The sequence below is a fragment of the Lissotriton helveticus genome, chromosome 8 (genome assembly GCF_964261635.1).
Source record: "Lissotriton helveticus chromosome 8, aLisHel1.1, whole genome shotgun sequence".
Taxonomy (NCBI): domain Eukaryota; kingdom Metazoa; phylum Chordata; class Amphibia; order Caudata; family Salamandridae; genus Lissotriton; species Lissotriton helveticus.
This window is the reverse complement of record NC_136069.1, coordinates 1,400,006,220-1,400,030,576: the sequence shown is the minus strand read 5'-3', so window position 1 is coordinate 1,400,030,576 and position 24,357 is coordinate 1,400,006,220. Positions and strand designations below refer to the sequence as shown.

At 41.4% G+C, this 24,357-nt stretch overlaps 1 protein-coding gene across 3 annotated transcripts in view; it reads right to left on the bottom strand.

Annotated features, from left to right (window-relative positions):
- The window catches only part of USP25 (ubiquitin specific peptidase 25), a 528,720-nt gene that overhangs the window by 337,244 nt on the left and 167,119 nt on the right, over positions 1 to 24,357 (bottom strand). For all 3 annotated transcript variants that reach the window (XM_078658355.1, XM_078658353.1, XM_078658354.1), the window contains exons 6-7: positions 15,648 to 15,734; positions 12,326 to 12,463 (exon numbers count right to left, since the gene is read on the bottom strand). In XM_078658355.1, coding sequence (XP_078514481.1) covers positions 12,326 to 12,463; positions 15,648 to 15,734 — 225 coding nt within the window. The remainder of the gene's footprint in view (positions 1 to 12,325; positions 12,464 to 15,647; positions 15,735 to 24,357) is intronic.

Sequence of the window (24,357 nt, the reverse complement as noted above, 5' to 3'; positions counted from 1 at the left end):
AATAAAGGAATCTACTAATGCTGAATACAATAGATTGGGAAGTGTTTGTTTTAATAATTCTATATGCCATGATACAAGATCTTATTCCTAGAAGGTTGCACAAGGGTTTGATCCACCTTTTTCTTGCTTTGGTATATGCTTGACAAAAGAACAGTATGTGGACCTGATCCTCCTTGTGAAAACCTGAGCACATGATACACTTCCCCTGTGTAGCGTTGGGCCCTTCCGATTTTCTCTTGGACCAACGTTCCAGGTTAGAGTTTATCATGAGATTCCCATACCTGAACTTCAAAAATAAGGACTTCGCAAGGGGAGGCTCTATCTCATCTAGAAATACCTCAAAAAAGGGTTCGTCTTTGAAGCCTAGAAAATTATAAGTTAGAGACCCAGTTCTATTTCCATTTACTAACTGATTAGTTATGAAGGACCAGAAGGCTCGTTTCACCATAGATTTCGCATAGTGCGGTTGCCTTTCCGGACTCTCCCATAACTGAGGCAGGCCCAAGATTGAGAACCATTTTTTAATGTGTTTGAGCCAGAAAATAGAATTAAGAGAATCTAAACCCAATATTTCCTGAAGACCTTTCCTGTAACCAATCAGTTCTGGAGTAGACCATATTCTTATCCAGAACATTAATGGTCTAATGATTGTATGATTGTCAGTTCTTTTGAGGTTCAAATCCAATTGAAGAGGTGTCAGAGGTGTACTAGTAGGAACCCTTACAATGGATCTCATAAATTTGTTATCCAGACCATGGAAGCTATCCCTTGCCCAAGGCCCCCATATCTCAGCCCCATAGAGTGCGGCAGATTGAATTTTAAATTTAAAAAGCTCAAGCACAGGAGTCACACATTTGCTGGTACTGGTATTGAGTTTGCTAATAATTGGCTTAACGTTTTGGGCATAAGACACCTTACTTTTCTCGATTTGGGCCTTCCATGTAAGGTTTGAGTCTAGCACCACCCCCAAATAGGAAAAGTGATCAACTGTTTCTAGCACTTGGCCGTCCAGACTAAGGGTCCCCCTATCCGGCCTACAGGAATTCAGTGCCATAAACTTAGTTTTATTAACATTTATCTCAAATCCTTTCTTCACACAGTACATACTAAAGGAGTTCAAGAGTGCCTGGAGACCTTTCTTAGTTTGGGATATCAGGATGGTATCATCCGCGAAAAGTAACGCAGGCACCCTTTCCCCATTAAGTTGTGGTGAGTCGTTTGTACAACCGTTCAAATGATCAGGAATATCATTGACAAATAATGAAAATAGGGTAGGGGCCAAAACGCATCCTTGGCGGACGCCACGCTCTATAGGGATGTTGCGCGTCAATTCCCCAATAGGACCCCACCTGATGTTGGCATGATTCCTAGCGTGCAGCTCAACTATTTGAGCCAGAAGGCACCCTGGCAACCCAACCTCACTAAGGGACCTCCAGAGCAAGTTACGTGGAACGAGGTCAAATGCCGCTCTCAAGTCTACGTAGGCGACATACAAGTGCCCCTTCCTAATGAGTACATATTTCCAATATATACAACAAAATCTAAAAACCTGGTCTATGGTGCTGACCTTACCCCTGAACCCGGCTTTAAGTTTGGTGAGTATTGCTTTTTCCTCTAGCCAGTCATTTATCCGAAATAGTAAGTGCTTGGCGTAGAGTTTTTGCAAGATGTCCATCAAACTAATCGGTCTGTAGTTTGATGGAACAAACCTGCTACCCTTTTTAAATATTAGAACAACCTCTGCAGCACGCCAACTATCTGGAAACTGACAATTACTAGATAGTGCATTAAACAAGTGATTTATATATGGAGCCCAAACTTCAATCTCATGCTTGTACAGGTCACCGGGTATCTTATCAGGACCAGGAGCTTTGCTACTTTTCAGTTCTGCGATTGCCCTTTTGGTTTCACCAATTGAGAAATCAAGACACTCAATCGGGGGTGGCGACCATGGCGTCTCATCAAAGCCACTATTGTATGGTTTATAAAGGGTTGTGAAGTGCGTCACCCAAGTCAGTTCGTCTAAAAAGACGTCCTTCACAGCTCTACCTGCATGGCACCCATTAGCGACCAGCCTCCAAAACCCAACATTGTTCTTAGATTTGGCGGCAGCCAGCATGTCCGCCCAGTTTGACTCCTCCCATTTCTTTTTTGAGATCCTTTGGATATGCTTGTATGTCTCCCTGGCAACTTTGACATCGTCTTTCGTTTTGTTTTTGATTGCAAACAAAAGCTCCCTCTTGGCCGACCTACATGACTGGTCATACCATAATTTACCATGACACCCAATCCTTACGTTTTGCTGCTTTTTTTTGGCATTTTTGTCAAACATGTTTTTAACTCCTGAAAAAATGTCTTGTGTAATGCAATGAATTGATCATAGTAATTAGGTGAAGAAGAGTATCCAACTATAGGGCCAAAAATTGTATCAAATAGTGAATATACATTTGCGAGAGCATTACCATGTGCGAGAACATGCGACCATTTCAATGCACGTCTGTTATTACTGACATGTACCACATCACACGGAATGAAATTAGTAACCTCGGGGGCAGATAATAGAGAGGGTTCGCTAAACATAATTACATCAATGGACAATTCCAATGGATAGTGATCACTCTCAGCCCTATTTGCCACCACGAGGTCAACCATATGGTGCCAGATGCTCAGTGAGACAAATATAAAGTCCAAGTTGCTTTTAATATCGGACCTCACAAAGGTGGATTGTTTTAAAAGGTCAGAAGGAAGGCGACCATTACACGCCCTAAGACCGTGATCTGCCGTTAACCTCACCAATTGCTCAACCAAAGCCGAACATTTGACGAAGTTTGTGGTCTCAAGCTGAGGAATGTTATTAGCTTGATCTTCATCCTCAAAAACATCTGCAAGCCCTAGAACGGGTTCAAAATTACAGTTTATGTCACCACCCAAGATCACTGCGGCGTCACCAACCACCCTTTTCAGAAAGCTATCCAGGATTTCAAGAGTGGGAGAGTCTATAGAGTGTGCTAAGGGTCTATTATAAACATTAATTATATAGCATTCTACCCCGTTCATATTTGTAAATTTTAGGGCCAAAATGTCCGATGAGCCTGCTTCTATTACTTCAGCCTTGATCTTCAGTGGGATTTTGACCCATGTGATGAGTCCCCCCGAAGGCCTACCCCTATTGGACTGAACTGCCCCAATGCCAAATGTTTTAAACCCTATCCTGTGAGGTGTGTCTATTGCCCATGTTTCCTGCAATAGACAAAAGTCGCTAGAGTCAATATAATCTGCCCACTCTGGGTCCCTCAGATTTTTATTTACCCCCGCAATATTCCAGGAGATCAAGAGCAGTGGTGGATTTGTCCCGCTACCAGGACAAGTTGGCTTTTCAGTGACCAATATTGGTGCCACTGGTGATATCACACTGTCCTGCGACGTACCATCTACAGTATGCGGTTCTATTTGAGGAGCCAGACCCACTACACCGTTGTCGGCTCTATCACCCAAACAACCCTCTTCATTTTCTGGGTTCATAAGGGTGGCTTCTAGAAGGCACTCCTTAGCTAGGGCATCCCCATTATTACAACGGTCATTACCCCCCTCACCCTTTGCCCGTATTACCTCGCTGTTGTCATATTTGGTGGAAGTGATCTCATCACAGGGTGGGTGATGTGTGCCATAGGAATAAGTGGTGCAGCTTAGCAAAGGCACGAGTCAATCAACTCCATCTAAGCAGCTAAATCTATTGTAGGTAGGGACTCCATTCCACACATTGTGATTACCCTGCCTACCAATTTCGGTACCACGCCTAGAATATTGATTGATCATAGCCCAATTACCTCCATAGTTGGTACGCCTCAGTGGGGGATAAAAGAAGGTTAGGGGTCTAACTTCAATAGATGATGTGCCTGCATAAGTGTTCCGTGTACATATATGTTGAGCAGTATGGGGTTCCTCGAATGAAACTAAGTCACCCGAAATAGATTTGTTTATAGGGCCAATCCAAGGCACCCTTCGTACCATAAGAATTCTGCTTTTCATATGATTAGGAACAGGCTTGTTTTCGTTCAGCCAATATATCACCTTGTTTTTCAAGGACAAAAATGTTTCCTCATGTTGATTACCTAGTTCAGGGACCCCGGTAAGTACAACTACAAAAGCCTTGCATCAGGCGGAAGATCTATAAATCCTCCCCTTGGATTATCTCTAACATGGGGTGCCTGGTAGTTGTGATTATAAGCTTTATTTACAGAGGTTCTCTGGACCGAGGACTCATTTAATGCAGAAGCAGTGTGCACGGGAGGATGAGTATCGACAACACTCACTATTTGAGTATTCACATTTGGTACAGTACCCTTCAAGAGTGGTTTATTAGCGGGTTTTCCTTTAAGTGGTGCCAAGGGGGTCGCAATAGGAGTATCGACGCTCACAATCTGATTATTTACATTTGGTACGTCCTTCTTCAAATGTTGTTTGTTAGAAGGTTTTACTTTCGGTGGTGCCAAGGGGGTCTCAATAGGAGCCAATGAAGAGCTAGCAACTACATCAGAGCTTTGTAGCTCACTGCCACTTAAACTGGACAGGGTGATGATACTTTTCTCCACCTCAAGGAGCTGATTTTCAATACAAGTTAACCTAACTTCCAGCGGCCTAAGAAGTTTCTTTAATGTCTCCCACACAATTTTCAAAAACTATTCTTTACCCCCCTCTAACTCTACCACAGGTGTGATGATCTTCTCGTCCCCAATAACAGGGGGCCCGTCTATTGTATCCGAATTCAACGCTTCCATTTTGTCACTAATATTAGACATTTGCGTAGTTGAGAGCGTCCGATATTGCGAGCTACTTACGCTCCCTAATTTCATAGCCCCCCCTATAAGACACTGGCTTTTAGCCACTTTAGCCTTTTTCCTAGCGTACACTGACATGGCTTTACTTTTTCTCTTTTGTTTTGGCTCTACCTTGTTTTCACCCTGTTTGCTCTTGGTCTCTTCTTTCCCTATGGCTTTCTCCCCTTTAACATCCTCCAGCAGCATATCCACTTTAGTAGGGTTTTGAAATAAATTGCTATTAGCTGTGTGATGAGGTAAGTCTAATATGGCAACAGCAGAAATGGCTGTTTCCTCAGGTGCGGAGTGCACATCAGCCAATATAATAATGGGTGTGGGGCCAGTTGAACGCTCGAGAGTTTTAGCTAGAGCTATGCTACCTAAGGAAGATTTTTTACCCAGTGCGAGGTCTGAGGACAGTCTTCTAGCTGCCTCCAACTCCAATGATACTCTATGCTGTAGTTTAGTGATCTCAATGTCAATGTTCGTATTAGTCCTTGTGATGAAATCATCCAGAGTCCCTGTAGCCTTTTTCACAGTTTTAACAGCCCTGCTCCGACTTTCACGCAAAGACATCGTTGAACAATATCCCAGGGCTATAGTATGCGAAGAAAACTATTACTGAGGCTATCTAGCACAACCAGACAGCCAAGAGGGGTGGCCCGGTCCGGTCTGGCCCGGTCAGTAACGGGCTAGAACGTGCCCACCTTTGGCCCGGGCTTCGCCCCGTGCTACGACCCGCGTGCGTCCCCCGTGCGTGAGTCTGTGGAAGATTAAATAGTGAGGATCAGGGCGGGAAGAGGACCAGCTGCGGCTTGTCCACGCCGCACGGAATGCTGGTCATCGCAGTCCCGCGGCACAGAGGGCTCCGGTCAGATGACCTCCTTCTCCCTCAAAACCTCCGCACTAACGGCCCCCGCGAAGCGGGGGCCGTGAGAGGTCTCTGGCAGTCTCTGGCAGTCTTCAGGAACCACAGTGCAGGCGAACGACTAATGGGCGGTGATCCGTTGAGTAAAAGCAACAACCGGCAGTGGACTTAGGCAGCTTTAAACCAGGTGAGGTCAGGGCGGGAAGAGGACCAGCTGCGGCTTGTCCATGCCGCACGGAATGCTGGTCCTCGCAGTCCCGCGGCACAGAGGGCTCCGGTCAGATGACCTCCTTTTCCCTCAAAACCTCTCCACGAACGGCTCCCGCGAAGCGGGGGCCGTGAGAGGTCTCTGGCAGTCTTCAGGAACCACAGTGCAGGCGAACGACAAATGGGCGGTGATCCGCTGAGTAAAAACAACCATAACACTCAGCGGTTGATCAGTCGATTATGGTTCGTATAGGCTTCATAACGATTCCCTTTTACTGCTTGACACTTATACACAAGTATAAGAAAAAAACGCTATGGATCATATCCATCACCAGTACTGTACCAGTCCACACCAGAAATAAACCACCCATCACCAAATGAATAGGCATAGTAGAAAGGACCAGTTTTAGGGAGGTGTGACTGGTGAAGCAGCACCTGTCGCTGACCTTGGTGGGACAAGGGGGCTAGGAGTTGTTCTGAATTTAAAATAACTTTAGGGTGAAAAGCATGTGCTGCAGAGTTCCTTGGGTGTCCATCATTTTCAGATAACAATAAAAATGTCAGGATTACTTTGGTGATTACCTCTCATGCTAGCAAGGGATCAGAGGTTGATCTAGTGGCAATTTCGAATAATCATAAAGTAGTGCAGCGGGTTAATGTGCCTGCTGCAAAGAACTTGTACCATGCAGATCACAGAACTGAGCGTAAGTAAACTATGAGTAGTGCTACAGCCAGCTCTGGGCATGAAATAATTAAGAAATCTGTTTCATTCCACTAGATGACAATTTAAATTTAGTCCACTACTACAGGTGGCAACAAGTTACATACTACAATAGCTTCTTGACTTCCCACAATGACAATCAGATATGAATGATATTAAAGTCCATTTCAGAAGAACCCTTACCATTTTTCCCTTTAACCTATGCCTGGTCTGGACCATAAACTTGAAACAAAATTCCTCTGAGTGGACAACCAAGTGCAGTAACCAGGTAAGTGGACTATGAACATAATAAATACATAGAGGGACATGCAGAGATGCAAATTTGCTGAAGACTGAGCACCTCTCCCTCACACTTCTTCATCCATCACACTGCTAAGTGCTGCGTCGCATACCACGATAACCCCACCTTGGTGGTCATCGTACACAACATGGGAAAACTTGCCAAACAGGATCAAAACAAAGAAAACAAATTCCCAACCAAACACCCTACACAGTGTAGCGTGGTACCCATGTACGTAAGTGCTTTAACGCCCTACATAGCGCTACAAAAACGTTGCAGCACAAAATAATTTTATGTGCACATTTGAAACAAACATCAGGGTGAGGTATGTCGACTGACGAAGCAGGCCTACCTTCTGTCCTCTACCATCACAACACAGCTCCTGTATTATGAACACATTTATTAACTCCCCATTTACCTATTTAAGTGATCTACTACTGCGTCCCTTATAACTACCAGTGCATTAAAGGCGCAGGGCTGTAATCGATAGCTCTTTGCACCATTTCACAAAACACTCAAGAATCAATATGTTCTGAAACGAAGCCACAAAGGAACTGTGTAAAAGGATAATCATATTCAAGGATGCAAGATCAAGTAAGGTCGCGAAGATGTAAAGTAGGCAGAATGACATGGCATTATTGACTACGAGGAATAACTTGTATCATTGTAATTTCGAGATGCTGTAAAACATTTAGGGCCTCATTAGGATGTCTGCCGGAAAGCTTTCAGACCGACATCCTTGGTTTGACTTCCGAACGCCACATTATGATTATGGCGGTCGGAAGTCAAACCGTCCGGTCATTCCAGCTGGGTTCCGACGGGCTCAACCGGAAACCCCCTTACGGACGGCGTTTACGCCGTCAGAAATGTGAGGTCTGTTTTAGACAGGCTTTTCACGTCGGTCTTTCTGACATGAAAAAGTCAGTTGGAAAGTGACTTTGAGGGAACCTTAGCAGGGTCCCATGCCTCTGCGGGGTGCCTGCCACGCGGTGCAGGTATTTACAGGAAGTCCCTTTTCTCTATGGTAACTTGTGGTGCTGCTGGTTTCCGAATGCTGCACAAACTCCCATACGGAAATGGGAGTTTATAACCTCCTTAATGAATTCCCTTCCCCGTTAGCTTAAATAACATTATGAAGCTATTTAACTTAAATAGATCCATACATTCATTGATAATTCTGATGATGTTTGACTATATACTAGAAGTTGAAGTGTTTAGTAAATGTTACCTTCTAAAAAATTTTTTCGTTTTTAAATATTTTTAAGAACAAAAAGCCTGTAGATTTTCAAATACACTTGGTCAAAAAAAAGAGCCCAGAGCTCAACAGGGTCTGGTGGTAGAACCAAGTCTGCAGATCAGGTCAGTGCAGTAAATTATAAAGTTGCTTTTTTTCTGTACACCTCTAAATCTTGACTTTTGCCATGAAAACGACCTACTGCTCAATATAAATAAATCCAAAATGGTGGTGTGTGGTAGACCCAGCGGAACCTTTCGTTGCACTCTATGAGGTGCCTACATGTAAGTGACACACAACTACATGGTAGTGTGGCATTGAAGGCATGCTAGATTAAAAACTCAACAGAGCACAGTGAAAATAAAATGTACCTTCTTGCAACACTCGCTAGGGAAGCTGTATATCAATGTAGCCCAACAGCTGGCTCTATATTAATGGTGCTGAAAGCAAACATTTTTCCACTGGTCTCATCTAATCTCCGAAACGCAGTATGTTTGGAGATTAGATGAGCACAATGTTGGACAAAGCCTTAGGAAAATACCTTAAGTTAATTTTTTATCTTCAAATGATCTGACCACCAACTCATTAATCGGAGATTGGAGTTCATATTTTTTTTTTAGTTTTATATAGCGCGAACCAGACCTGAGAAATCGGGTATCTGAGCGCTCTACATGAGCACCAGCGTTGTTACAAATGGACAAATTCATTTTTGTTATGCACAGGGAAATTAAGTGATTTGCCCAGAATCACAAGATATTTAGCGTCGCTGCCGAGACTCCAACCCGGTTCCCCAGCTTCGAGGTCGACTGCTCTAGCCGTAAGGCTTCATCCATTTGAGACATCTTGTTATTGAATTATTTATTAATAATAGTTTAAGACTACACCAGGACCCTCAAGTATACCTTCAAATCTATCCAAGGGCAAAAAAAAGAAAAGACACAAAGCCCGCAGTTATTATGGTCAGATTAGTACAAAGTGATTATTGGCTGAGTAGGAATTAATGTCATTTGGGAGCACGGGGTCTCACAAGATCAAGTTTAAAAAGTGTTTAAAAATAAGAGTACTCTCCATCTAAGTAGCTAATCCAGTTCTAATACAGTGACAATGGCCCAATCCACCCAGATTACATATTTCTAGCTGGTCCCTCAACGTTATCCGACAGATTCACTGAAACACCAAATTTGTTGGAAATTCACTCGAGGATTTGCTCTTACTCCTTATAACTGATTAAAAGCCCAAATTAAAGTGTCATTGTTGTAGGCTGTGCGGTTCCAAAGATGAATCTATACCGCACCACATTTGCACCAAGCCTAAATTACTTTGCAAAAATCTTGAGACTCTTGCTATACAAACTGCAGAACCAGCTATTTACAATTGAATACCTGCTACAAACAGAGCACTTACTTGTAAGGTAACAACATTTGTTGACTCATTGGTGTTAAAATTGCAGTCTACAGAGAATGGCACTCAGCCGTTTACGCAGAAATTGTGAATCACCCTTAATTCTTACCGTAATTTGGAACAAGTTATTTGCTCATCCATAGGTTGGGCCATTGGGCTCCATTAACCTTCATTTTAGGTTGTTGACTAGGCTGCCTGGGCTTCTGACGAGTATATGTTCAACCAGGTCATGCCCTAATTTTCCTTTATCCTATGTAAACTGCGGATTGTTTTTTCACTGTATTCATTTTATTTAAATCGAACAATTTACTAGCCAATCGTTAATTGGTAAGGGTCAATGGTATAGGACAAGTCATCCTGGAGACCCAGAGGTTCAGGAGAGTAGCTTAGTCAAAATGGGATATTGATTCTTAAATATACATTCAAAGGGTTGATGATCCAGAATATTGAGGTGGAAAATCAATGTTGTTGACATTTACCAATCTATCTTATGTTATGTTGGCTGCCCTTACCCTCCCCAACCCGCCCCCCACCAAGTTATTTTCCCCTACTCAGATCAGAAGTGCAGGGTAGTAAAGTCACGCACAACAGGTCCTCACAGTCCTCAGCCTCCCCTTAAATGTTCCTAGTATCCAGACACTCAATTCAACATGGGGGGTGTTCTCTCTTCCTGCAACTCCATTCAAATATAAAAAGAAATAACTGGCATTTTACTTCCCTCCCGGCTTTATCAGAACCCTCCTTACAGTCCATCATATAAAGAAAAAAAACACACATTGGGTTCTGTGCAATAGCCATGGGCAGTGAAACCCCACCAAACAAAACAAATCTGGTGTAATGCCATCCTTCCACTATCTACCGACCGACCCAACACTATTTGAAGGTGTGGTCTACGATTTCAATGAGAGAGCCGGACAGCAGACATCGAGCTGACAGCAGCAATGCAAACCCAGAAGTGATAGAACTGTCAGTGGGACAAGAGCATTGCCCACCATCCACTACATTTCTCAGGTGTACAGTACCCAAGAGGATATGGTGGATTAGCATCCCCACATCGCCCATAGGAAGCATCGTTTTCCACCAGGGCAGAGAAAACCAGGGCTTCAAAACCTATGTTTCCTATAAAACAGTAGATCAATATAAGGACACAAGCTCACTATTGCAATAAATACTCCATCCCCTGATCTAAGATTGGTGCTACATAAAACTTCACTAAAATAAACCACCTCTATTTAAAACAATAGGGCAGGAACTTTTGAAGCAACCAAGAAGCTAAATATAATTACGTTTATTAGATGGATTGCCTTCACAGGATCGTTTTCACCTCAGTCCAGAAAAAAAACATATTACCATACTTACATTAAAGGCAGGGAACCATTGTACCAGGTCTATAGATGCACATACATATTGCAATTTGATCTCCCTGCTTGAATTGCAAGAATTGAATCAGTTATGTTGAATTTAGGCTACTTAATTACCTTTCACAATCATAGTAGGTGCCAACAATATAAAGAACATATATTAGAAATAGGTAGTTTTGGCCATCATTAAAACTGGAAAATAGCCATGTTTTTTATATGCACCTCCTCAAAAGTGCAGAGTACAAATGGCAAAGACCCTTGCAAAGCATGAACTGAAGACGCTGTGTTGGCAAAGAAACACAGAAGAGCTCACGTTGCAATCACTTTCATTATTGTTAGCAGAGAGTTATAACACCACATGCAATTCTACAATACTGGGTGCCACTAGATATTGGAATACCTACAGAAACACGTACACCAATACCATCTACACTATAATCTTTGCTCTATCAAAAAAATACTGACTGGCAAGTAGTATTGACTGGAGCATGACTTTGAAGAGTGAAAGACTCCCATTAAAACCTCATTCAAAAGTAACTAGGAAAACTATTATAGTAAGAACCTTTCTGAAACCATAAATGGATGTTATTCAGACTACAAATAACTTAACTGAACATGTGCAGAATGCCGCAGCTTGGCTTTTGCTCAACATCCCCAGGCGGGAATCCAGATCGGGACATTTGAAGTCTTTACACTGACGCCATGTACATCAGTGTATCCTTTTAAAAAATCTTTTTGGCTTTAGGGCATTTCAAAACAAAGGTCCCTTCTATTTGAGGAATATAATTTAGAATTACCATCCTTCAAGGTCTCCAAGAACATCTAATCACTTGTTGCTGGTGGTACCCACTGCACGCCACTCTCGCTGGAGGGGTCTTTTTTGCTCCCCACACTCTAGAATGCTCTCCCATTTAATATTTGTGCCTCCCCTAGTGAATTTGGCTTTAAACAAATACGGAAATTTAGGTTGTTTCAGTCATATTAACAGTTATGAACAGCTTTCCCACTCATGTATTCAGTCAGTAGCACCAGGACATCTGTTAGACAGCTGGACGCTTTATAAATGGCTTAGTAACTTATTTATTAATTCATTCAGATGCACCCATTTAAAAAGAGCTCAGACGCAGCATGTAGGCCTTTATGCACACACACAACATTCAGGTTCCCATTTTTGATACATTCAGAGATAAAAAAAAAAAGAGTTACATCCCATCCCACTTAATATTATTAATCTTAAGGCATACATGCTATAAGCAGAAGTTCAAGTGATTTTGGTCTGGCCTTACGTCTCATAACATAGAAAAATAAATGTCATAGTTTGATCCTCACTTTTCCAGATAGGAATAATAAAAATCCATTAGGACAAAACAATATTTAGCCTTTATTAGGGGCTTTATAAAATGCACAAATATTGTATACGTACTGTAGAGTCTTACCTGTTGGGAATCATTAGACTTGAAAGCATCTTTCAGTATGTCCACAGCTCTTGACGGGTCAACGTATTTTCTTTTTGAACCAACCAGCAGTGAAAATAGATATCTCAACTCACGCATAAAAGGCAAATTCCTATGCTCCTGGGTTTCAAAAAGAAAATATCCTGTTTAATGAATTTATTACATGACATTATCAAATTTGAAAACATATAGACACAATCCGTTTCACTCCTGCATGGTATACATTGAATGCCCACTAAATATACCCTAAAACGCCAACCAGCAGTTGCACGTCTGCTGCATATATACATAAACTGAAGTCCACTCAACACCACGTTCCTAACACAAATTACTGTCCTAGAGAAAAAAACAATTAACATATGGTTCACACCTGGGTTGGAGGGAAGGTGTCAATTTATTCGGATATTTGGCATGCCATTATTTATGCATTTTCAACCTCTTAGATATTATAAACCCATGATGAATATTTGGGAGTGATAAAAAGCAGAGGGCATAGATTTCATAACAAATCGTTCCACTACCACCTCCATAATCTGCTCACCCTTCCTATCAGCAGATCTAAAATCATAAAAGCGCTGGCTCTCACTTCTTTTGAGTGCTCTGCAGATCACAAGGGTCTCATTTTGGAATTCCGCTTTATTTTTTGGGGGAAGTTCCAATAAATCTCACAAAAGGGGAGGAAGGTTAGAAACTTCATCTTGAAAAATAATGCTAGTGGACAAGGAGCATCAGGACATAGAGCAGGACAAAAGATGGGCAAGTCCGCCAACATAATCAGAGCAGGACAAAAGATGGGCAAGTCCGCCAACATAATCAGAATGACCATATATTGTGTCTGATTCATGGATCCACAATTATGCACTTTCCAATTAATAGGATGCCCCTCCTGAGCGAGAGGACAGCCCTTCTGCAGCACATGAAGATCCAGTTACTCACCGGGACAACCAAGGTACACAACTCGTTTGGGCCCAGTAAGTACAAGACCACATACACATGAGTCTTTTGCAGCCAAATATGGATTCCAAATCCTCTCTTACGATAGGCAATCTAAGAAGGATTAGCAGTGCCTCACTTCTTTTCGATAAAGAGGGGAACCAATTACCAATAAAGTAAGTAGAGTGAATTAACTTGTGCCTCTCATTGAGATTCTCAAAAAGAAATTCTTGGAAAGCACCCACCCTCAAAAATCTTCCATTTATATTTACAACTGGAACTCCCAAATATCAAGATAAGACACAGTCCAGATGATTTCCAACTATGATGTGTACTTGGCTTCACTGTAGGTGATCGCATGAAAATAAGCAGTAGCATTAGAGACAGTGGTTGGGAGGAAAATCCACAGAACAACAATTTTTAACAAAAGTAGGGAAAGGATCTACGAGATTTTTGTAGAAAAAAAAAAACAGAAAAAAAGATCCTGGGAGTTCCAGTCTTGTTCACTGGCCAAAGGCTTAACAAAAGAAGACCTAGGAATGGAAAAATGGAGGCAGGTGATGGGGAGCAATTTGCCTTTCCTATTCTATTGACTTATTTATATTTTCAATGCAACTAAAATTCCCAGGTCTCACAGTAAAAATGAATATGTCATGGAGGTATGCAACTACCAGATTCCCTTAAAGGCTAAATCTACAGCCTCCATCTGCATTGTGAAATTATGAAGACCCTACTCTTCTAAGGGGCAAAGTCTAAAGATAGCCACACTCCATAGTGCAATCAAAAACAGAAACAAAATAAAGCCAAAGATTTTAGATTTGTGGCCACCGATGATAGATGGCAATCACCTAAACCTCTATTAACAAGAAAGATATCAAAGAACCGGGCTGCCATGTTCCTTCATGAACCAAGAATCAAGAAAGAAGCAAAGAGAACATTCTTGAAAATAAATATATTACTAGCCCAAGCATTTAATACATTATCAAACAGAGACAACTCCAACTAGAAAAGTTAGACTCAGTAAATCCCAATTATTCATCCCCAAAAACTTTTTACGTGAAAGGCAGCATGGCTGTTTTTTTATCTGAAAATGTGTGAACTCCTACCGGGGCAGGTAAGCTCTAACAAAGTAAAAAATCTGAAAATCAGTGCAACAACTTTTGGTCTAGTGTTTGGTGCCAGTCTTTTACCTTTGTTAATGCTTATTTTCTTATTGTTTTGTAAAACTTCAAAAGCAGAATGCAGTTGCTCGCAGTAAGTTAGCTATTGGTTGAAATGGGCTGCTCCACTGCCCCATGCTGTAGTGAAAATTAAATCACATAATAACAAACCAATAGGCTGAAAGCCCCAATATGTAAGATTATTAACCATATGGTACAAAATTGCCTGGAGTGCACAACTCGCACAAACCTTTGTGGTCGGAACACAGGATGGGAGTAGTTGTTAGAGAACTCGGTTACCCTTGTTGATGGAACTTCTTGCTCCAATTGAAACAGACATTCAGGTGTTGGCAACGGAGTTTGGGGTATTTTATCATGGCACTACCTATTTTCCTCATCTGAAAGTTTTGGGATGACTGGTAAACAATTCTAGTCTACATTGTTTGACTAGGACCTCCGTACAAATAATTGATTGACTTTGCAGAACACTGATGCAATTTTGGATGGCAGAATTACTGAACCATCATAATTTATTAGGTTCATCCTATATCTACGATTGAATTAAGTCTGAATAGCCTTGAAGAAGTCTTCCAAATTAAACACGTTTTGGCTTTATTAACGATGATTATTGCATACTATAAATCTTGTTGTGTTGTAGAATCCCGGTTGCGTTAATGTTTATCGTATGCACAGAACACTATCAATTTGTGTTGTAAAATCCCAAGACATTCTTCTTTGTGTCCTTTCTTTCTTTTTGTTTGGGAAACAATCATATTAGTCTATTGTCATAATGATTATATGTGTTGTGTCTAGGCTCATTCCGTGCAGGTGCAATGTAAACTTATCTGAGAATTAACACCAAATGGATATTGTGTATTTATATTAACTACTTTTCTACTTTTTTCAAACATGTATATTATTTTTCATTTGTGCAAGCTGTGTGCTCCAGATAATTTTGTACCCTATCATATGAGTGGCCTTGTGGTAGCACTGGTGGGGTCCGTTGAGCACCATGTTTAACTCAAGGTTCCTCTTTAAATAACAAGCTGTCTTTATATTCGGGATCATGTGGGTTCTTCCTCTCCACTGATACTTTTGTGACGGTCTATATTATACATATAATGTTCCTAAAATTAATCCGTCATGGCTAACACCAGAATGAACAAACACGGTTTGAACATAGTAGAAACAAATATTTTGACTTTTTTTACCTTTTGGTTACGAGGTAAATCTTGTGCACTTCCAGGAGGATTGTAATTCAAAACAAGTCTTCGAAATTCGAGGAGATTAAATAAAGACTGAAAGAATACAGAAAAGCTAAAATTATTGCGTTGCAATAGTGAGAGAATAAAATGCACATTACTAAAGTCAATTTGAGCAGAAACATTTACTCACATCTCAAATTAGTTTAAGAATGCGTGTGAACTCATTCTACCAACACAGAACAAGGAAAACATGTTTTATGCATCAGTAACACGATTTGATCCAATAACACATTACGATTGAAAAGCTTGTAAATAGAATGGAAAAAAAGTTTCCTCGCTGACAGTTTATTCCGCTCCAAAAGTGCAAAGGCTTGAAAGTGTGTCTGTATAAGGGGTTGAATTCTAATTCAGGGCACACAGCTTTCACTGCTAGTCATGCTTCTTAACCTGAATGTACATCAACACAAAAACAGTCTATGATCAAGTTAAAAGTATTAGAAAAGTAATTCCGTTAAAACTAGACTATGTTAGAAACAGCTCGCTTAAGTGCACTTGTGGCAGCCTGAAACATGGCTAATAAAAACAGGTTACTTGCCTGCCTGTAGAGCAGTCCTTCTCTTGCTTTTATTTGTAAAAGTTGCCCGGAGTGTCAAGCCTAAATTAATTTGCTCAGACCTGCACAAAAATTTCTTTGCTTAAGGGTGCCCATTTTCACCCACACCCCCATGTACTAAAGGCACTGCAGCTGCATCACTCTCAATCATTTCAGGCAGATTCGGAGCTCGTAATTGAAGTGTGTCTCAACAAGTATAATGGGTGGGTTGCAAGTGAATAAAAAAATATAATATACTATACTATACTATACTATACTATACTATAATATAATATATATATACACGAATTCTGCAGAACAGTCCCTGGTAGTTGTTGGATGCTGCATTCAGATCCTACAAATATGGCATACATTTTTAATGGCTTGTTAACGCATGTCCAACCAGTCTCAGAGTGGTGTACTACTAGACTATCGTTGCTTCGACCAGAGCTTCATTTAAGCCGGTGGGGCCTATTAGCATTTTTTTTCCACATAAGACATTTACAAGAGAATAAGAGGGAAAAACACACAATGGCGAAAGATGGAGAAAGAAGGAAAAAACGTCACAAAGGGAGCTAATCAGAAAACTGCAAGAGTGAGATAAAGGGGCAAGGTGTATCTGTTGGTAGATTAAGGAGGCATGAGGTAGATTCAAGGCCACACAGTCTTGTTATTAGACATGCGGGTGTTTAATAGTGCTGGCCGTGGGCTTTCAAGCAGAGCTTTTGGCACCAGCACTTATTGTTTTACAAATTAAGCAATGGCTTTAACCTTGGTTTAGTGAACCTACACTCATGAAGAAAGTGGTTGGGTCACTTTTTAGGTCCGCCTAGGCAGCGCATGCACTGTCTTTGAAACGTGGTTACAGTGCATCACTAACAACTATTGTTGACAGCATACACCAGAAGATTGTGACTGACCATACCTTGCTGAATCGGAGTGAGGGACTCCATCTTTCACTATTCAAACCCACACAAACACTGAACGAATAAAACAGGGGTGGGTGGCAACTCCTGAACAGTAAATACAACCAAAACCAGATAAGTAGACACTGCTGATCCAACCTAAAAACTGGTCTGCTGAGTGACAAACGTCCACAATTCTAGAGAAATATTAGATAACAGTTAGTTCCCTTTTAACCTCCGGTTGACAGAATTACTCAATACGGAGTAACCACCAGGCAAAACCATTCACATCATACTTACAATACTGGTACGTTAATGAGAGCATTGGTAGTCCTGAAAATTGACCAGCTAAATCAGACTTGCACTAGAATTCCCTATAGCAGCTAAAAACAACTGTAGCACATTCAAAAATTAATCAGATCACCCAATCCTATGTCTCGTAAGGTTAGCCTCAAAGAACATCACCAGCTATCAAAAAATTAAAAAGGAAGTTTGTAAAACCCTTTTTATGGTACATGGTGCTATTGATTTAACCGGCCCGTTATAGTTACAGAAATACTTTAATCTCTAGTGTCACACAGGATCTTTATAAACCAAGCAGCAAAGGGCACTACACTGTGTAATACCAAGACAACCGCACCATTTTGGGCCTGAAACCTGCATATCGCTTAGCCATGGGCACTGACTGAACCTAGGCATACCGCAACCATTGAATTAAGTTTCAACGAAGCTTGGCATACCATGACCACTGAATGAAGCAGCACATATACTAAAATTAGAATGAAGTCTCAAAATGAAACCTAGCATACTACGACCATTTAATGAAGCTTGAATAATGCTTGGCCAACAACTGAATGAAGTCTAAATAAAGCTTGGCGCACCACAACCATTGAATGAGGCCCCTGGACGAAGCTTAGCATACCACAACCACAGAATGAAGGTTGGCATACAAGGACCAATGAATGAAGTCTGAATTAAGCATGGTAAACCAAGACGATTGAATCAAGTTTCATTGGCACAAGCAATCAATCACAATGTAGCCAAGCAACAAAACACCCTAAATTAGCCGGGTGCTGCATGCGGCACTTTAAAAAAATTAGGTGAAAAATAACATGAACTCCAACTAAGGGTGGGTGAGTGCACTTTCACATAGTGCAAATACTTGCCAGTCTGCATTATATGATATAAAAGGGAAACAAAGTCGACCACTGCATATTGTGGTTTAAGATATATACTGTTTGTTAGACCTGTCTGGCCTTTTGCGTAGTCCCTCCAATTTATTATTTATTTTGTCCCCTTTTTGCCCCTCATACCTTTAATAATTTTTGTCCACTAACTTTTTCTAGGTGTGGTCAAGGGGATAGGTGTTCTTTTCCCCCTCATAATTTTTCACCTCAGGCCTAGAGGCCTGTCCTGTCAGGAAAAATAGTTGGAACCGCAAAATGGTGGCTACCAACTGCCTTAACTGCCAAACCCAGAACTTGCCCATAGACTAGTATAGGGCGTTCCAGAACCTTCTGGTCCCTTCTGGACTCCTGAGGGTCAGCCTATAAAAGGCGGAATGCTGGACAGCCATTTTGTCTGTCAGTGAGGAGCAGCTAGAGTGAAGGCTGAGGTCTGGTAGGGGTAGGAACCTGAAGGGTGGATTGCTCTACAAGGGTAGCCCTCTGTCAAGGCTTTTCCACCTCCCATTTCCTGTTGTCCTAGCCAAGTTAGTTCATCCTGCTGATCCTGGACAGTTAGGTGAAGGGGTTAATTCCAGTAGTCTTGGGAGCTGAGAAGGACCCTGCCCTGGGAGCTGAAGTAAGAGTTACCTGGTGCCCCTAAGACTGTCCAGTAAGGAGGGATAGGGGTTAGTGCTGAAAAAGAGCTCTGTGGTTCTACTCTGAAGGAGCCCCCCTTCCCCCCCCCCCCACCTCTCTATAGTGTGGAAAGGAAGTACTTCCTCGATATAACAGGATATCCTTACTACTGACTGGTCCTGTGGGGTGTGGCAAGCCTTCCAGCCTGTTGGGTGGAAAGTGAGGGGCTAGGATCTCGTTCTCTTCATCAAATTGGGAGCGGGACCCCTGGGGCACCGATCGCGCCCCGTGCCAGCGCCTTCACAGGATCCCCTGAGCAGCTTTGTGAGGCTTTTCTTCGTGAGCGGGACCCCGGGGGCGCCTACCGCGCTCCAGTCGCGTTGCTGTGCAGCACCCCGGTTGTCAGGAGAGAGTGAGGGCGAGACACTGCCAAAAGGCGCCTTCGCGCATGCCCAAGTCGTTGCAGCTATCTCCTCAGGAGGGGCCTAGGACCGAGCAGGCCCGTGTGAGAAGTGTCCTTCCCTGGGCGCTCGCGCAATAGGAGGCGGCGCCAGTGTGGGCGTTCCGCACATGACAGGGGGAGAGGTGTCTTCGCCGGACCGGCGCTGAAGAGGAGCGCCAGGAGTCTCGTCTGCCTGAAGTGTGTTCCGCCTTTTCCCTCTGCTCGCGCGCCACACGGAGGAGCTGGCCCGAGCAGGGAGGGAGAGCTGAGAGGCCCGGTAGCGGCCTGGGGGCATTGTGAAAACGGTCTTTTCCTTCCGCTCTAGCGCCACGCAGAGGAGCTGGCCCGAGTGGGGAGGGAGAGCAAAGGAGCCTCCAGAGGCGAGTGAGCCTCTCCCACACTCGGTTTCTTGGCCATATCGGCGGTGAATTCCCCCTTGCTTCTGGCGCAGGATGATCCCAGTATCGTGGTAAACACAAGTAAGGAGATAAACACGAGGGGGAAGTGACTTCTACAAGAGTAAAACTGGTGCCAGAGATTGAGGCCCAACAAGTGAATAAGCAGAGAATCTGTCCCCAGGAGTGCAGTGTCCATGAGAAATCCCTGACAGGGCTTTATTGAATGCTGATTTAATTGGTTATAACCAGTTCTTCTTTGACAAGCTAAGAAGGGGAATTGTAGGGTTATCAATGTAATGGATATTGCATACCTGACTTAATATAAGTGCTGATCTTGCCTCTACTAAAGTAATGCTGTGATGAGTCGCTGAAGAGTGAAGCAGAGTACAGTAAAGGCATATCTGAGCTATAAGAGTAGAAGTGTTACCTGCCAGTTTTGGTTAAGAGGCATGACTAAATGTAATGTACTGTAAATGCTGGTTGATAAAATGCTTTAGTAGCTTAAAAGTACAGTTATTGCTTCCAAGACAAACCGAAATGCCCAAGTTGTAAATTTTGAAACCAAAGAGCAGAGATATTATTTTTATAAACCAGTACTTATTTTTCCAACATTGGTGTAGTGTCCTTTTTATGTGTTATTGCGTGGAATTACTGCTGGGTGGTTTCCAACCTTCACACTTGTGCCTCTAGTATTGTGTCTTACCCTAGGCCAGGCTACCCTAGGTGACCTGACATCCCAGGTTCCAACACTGTTTTACAAATGCAGACTGTTAGAAAGTTTACAAATGGTCCCTATTTTATTTTAGATTAAAAGGCCTAGATTTCCATCTAATAGATTAGTATGAACATCTGCAAACCTAAAAATATCAATTCAGTTGAATTCTCACACTAGAATTAAGAATATGTTTACGCAATGTGGATGGGGATCGATAAGCATATATGTACACATTCTATGTAGACGCACCCTGAAATACTACAGGCTTGTGGTCGAACGTGCTGCAATGAGGTTTCTTTGCGTTGTTTTTTGTTCTTCTAAAAATCAATAAAGTTAAAAAGAATCAAGAAATTGAAGTAGTTACTATCAAACAAGGGCGCTTTATCAGCTGCACCAGTGTCAAATCACCAGCTGTTTCTATCGCATAACGGCTCATGCCAAATTATTTTCGGAAAAAGAGTAAACAGGTTATCTTTCAGAGATACCAGCAAAAGTGTTATATACTTTGTTACATGTTAGTAACATATCTTAATTAAATTCTGTGATTCGGCTTCTCTATCACAATTATCACAAGGTGTCTAAAAACAATGGAAAACCATGGATTTGTATTTCTTTATTTAATTTCCAATTGCGACCTGGAGCATAATCTCCTTCATCCTACAAAACAATTACAATTAAAGACATTTTTTAAAATAAATACACATAAAAAGTAGATTGTGGTCTGTATTTGTGTCAAAAGCAGTAAAAACAGAAAAAGGGAATCTTTATTGTAATCTTAAAATGTGAAAACATAAATCAGTAAGGATCAAACCCATTCAAATATATTTGGTTATTAATTAAAACACATTTTCTACTGCCAAAAAACAAACGAATAGTCCAAGTTCGGGCAAATAAAAAAAATAAAAATAAGGAAAAAATATTGCAAATGAGCACTCCGTCATGTATGTGTTCAATTCTCGATCATCCATTATATTTTTTGAGTTAACATTTTTATAAGCTCAGGGCGTAGGTCACTGTAAATGTAACCAAGTTGCGTCAGAGGCAAAATAATGTTAAATTCTAATGTAGGCAACTCACCCATTCCAAGATGCAATTCGGTTTTTAGAGATTTAGATTACTTGCAACTGTGCCAAGGAGTAGTCCAACCACCTCACTAAATGAAGTTGGAAGGAGGGTCACACAGCCAGAGTGGTCCCAACCACTTTCTTGGGTGGTCAAAACGTCTCAGTTGATCCCACAAAATCTCCACACATGAAGTGTCAGTTCAGATGAAACACCCTTCTCTTTTAATGGGACAGAAGGTTCCCCTGAAGGGAAAGCAGGAGTTGAGGTTAGACTGCTGTGGGCCACCAGTGCATATTACCAGACCAGCAGAGCCGCATCTGAGGAATAACCTGTACCCAGTTAAGCATACTTTTTCTCAGAACGCAGAGGATTTGATGTAGTGACAGAAAAGTGCACAGCAGGCCAAAGTCCTACTGAAGGTGGGACGTGTCTCCTAGAGATCCATAAGAAACAAAACAGAAGGGTGCAAAATGCAGGACACTGAGCATCGTCGAAGGAGGCAAAAAAAAGTTAATCTGTTATGGCAAGATCCCCCGAACTATCTCCGAGTGCGGACACCAGTTGTGGAAGGCAAGAAGACTCTTGCTAAGCTTGTGAGTCCTGATGTCGAGCGAACCGGCTAGATTACTCAACAGCAAGACAAGAGCACTAGCCTGGAAGTATATGTACCTTCGATATTGTAAGGGACTTGTTTTTCCAGGTACTTGAGGTGGTGTTAATATTGAAATTATATTTCCGTGCTACAATGTGTATTATTATAAGTAATATTTTAAATAGAAAGCAGCATTGTGAGGCAATTTAAATATGTATTTTAAAATGTGTTTTTCTTTTGTGGTACACTGAAACTATAAAGCACTTTTAACAAGACTGAATTGGGAAAAAGTGCAGCGTGGGACAGTGTATTTAACTTTTTTTTTGACACGGCCCTGTATTCAATAGGGTCCAGGAGACAATGGTTATTTTCACATACTGGGGAGGATCTATTAGTACTTTCTTGCATCAAACATTGGCCTGCAAGGCTAAGCTCGTCATGTATTAGTACTTTCTTGCATCAAACATTGGCCTGCAAGGCTAAGCTCGTCATGTGTGCTGATTAATGTTCTGTGAGCAGCATTGAAGTTGAGAGAGATTTATATTTTTACCAGCACTGAAAGAAGGAAGAAATGCTGTGTTACCCGTCGATTAACTTTTATATTTTTCATTTAGGAAAGCTGAATTTCCTGCAGATATATATATTTGCCAATGAGCTACGCCAAATAAGTTTCAAAATCATCGCAAACATTGAATAAAATGTCTCATTTAAATAAATATGTATTTATTATTTATATAAATAAATATAAATCAGCGCAGGCATCTTTACACTTGCCTGCACAGTTTTGATATTGTAATTTCTGTAGGCATTATGGTTAGAGAGAATACTGAATGCTTACTGCAGCTGTTTGTTTACCAGACTATTTTAGACTGCATGACTTGGCATATCAACATGTAAGGCACGCTGCTTAACATAATACTGACATTCAGTAAGGCTCCTTATGTGTCAAAATAGTCCTTGGAACAGTTTCAAACAGTCGCATGTTCTTGTTTACTAACAGAGACATGTCGGAAAAACTTCTCCTTTGTGTTCATTGTTAAGAGCTACTGAGATGAGAAAGCTATACAATGAAACATTGGAAATGTCCTGTATAATAAATCTCTGCCAGGTAAATGTGTATTTTTTATTTGATATGCAGCCTCAATGTACTGGGTGTTGCTCTTAATGTCATCATCATGGAATCAAAAAAATGGGTGTTCTTGTATTATAACACTTCTTTATTTCTTGAACGCGTTTATATTTTTCTAGTGTATAACAAAGTTTTACTAATAAAAGGGAATATGTTCAATATCAGTCTTTAATTATCTTTCATTAAATACTCTAGGTAAAAAACAGCATGGAAATGATTTTAGTGCATGAAAAACAACAAAAAAGTAGTAGTATGTGTTAAATCACTTCTTTTGTTTTTACTTTCCGGACTTAATAAACTTTGCATAAAACTGAAGATATATATAAATTTCCACTTCCCAACTCATTTACATAAAAGGTAAACTGATTCAAAACCAAAGGCCAGTGCAATAGTTTGGAAGCCTAATGAATCCTCGAGAGATCAATGTGTAAACCATTCAATCTTGAGTCTGCTCATATAATTGTGAGAATTAGTGAGGTGCTATTAGTCGTAGTACCTTTGTTGTATAAGTTAGTAAAGCCCGTGACAGTCTATTACTTACTAGGAATGTGTTAATAATGCCTTGATTATGAAACATTTCTATATTTTGTTATCTGAAGTCTGGAATTGGATTAAATCACTTGTTCTTTAATTGCAATTGGAAGTATATATATATACCTACAGTAGGAGGCATTAAACTTTCATTCACCGCAGAACACAGAAAGGGCATTCCTCCTCAAGGTTACGTTCTTCAGGCATGCCAATTTCGAAGTAAAGTAAAAAAACAAGGCTTCCACGAAGAAACAGCATAAACAATACTCCTCCACCTCTAGATGATCTGATTAGTAGCAAAGGTTGCATAGGATGTTCACTCAGATCAGACTCTTCTTCATCGTCCTCCTGAGAAACCATTCCCATCCTTCATTAGATGCACCCCGAAACTGCAGGCCCATCCTTTGAGTTTCAGTAGGCAGTGACCTTCAAAGAGGCCATGCTGCAAATTTTCGATAGTATTCTGCCTCCCTTTGTCACACTCGTGGTCCCACGAGCCTTTGGGGCCCCCGGTTGAAGTTCCGGTAATTTCCTATTTGGCTCAG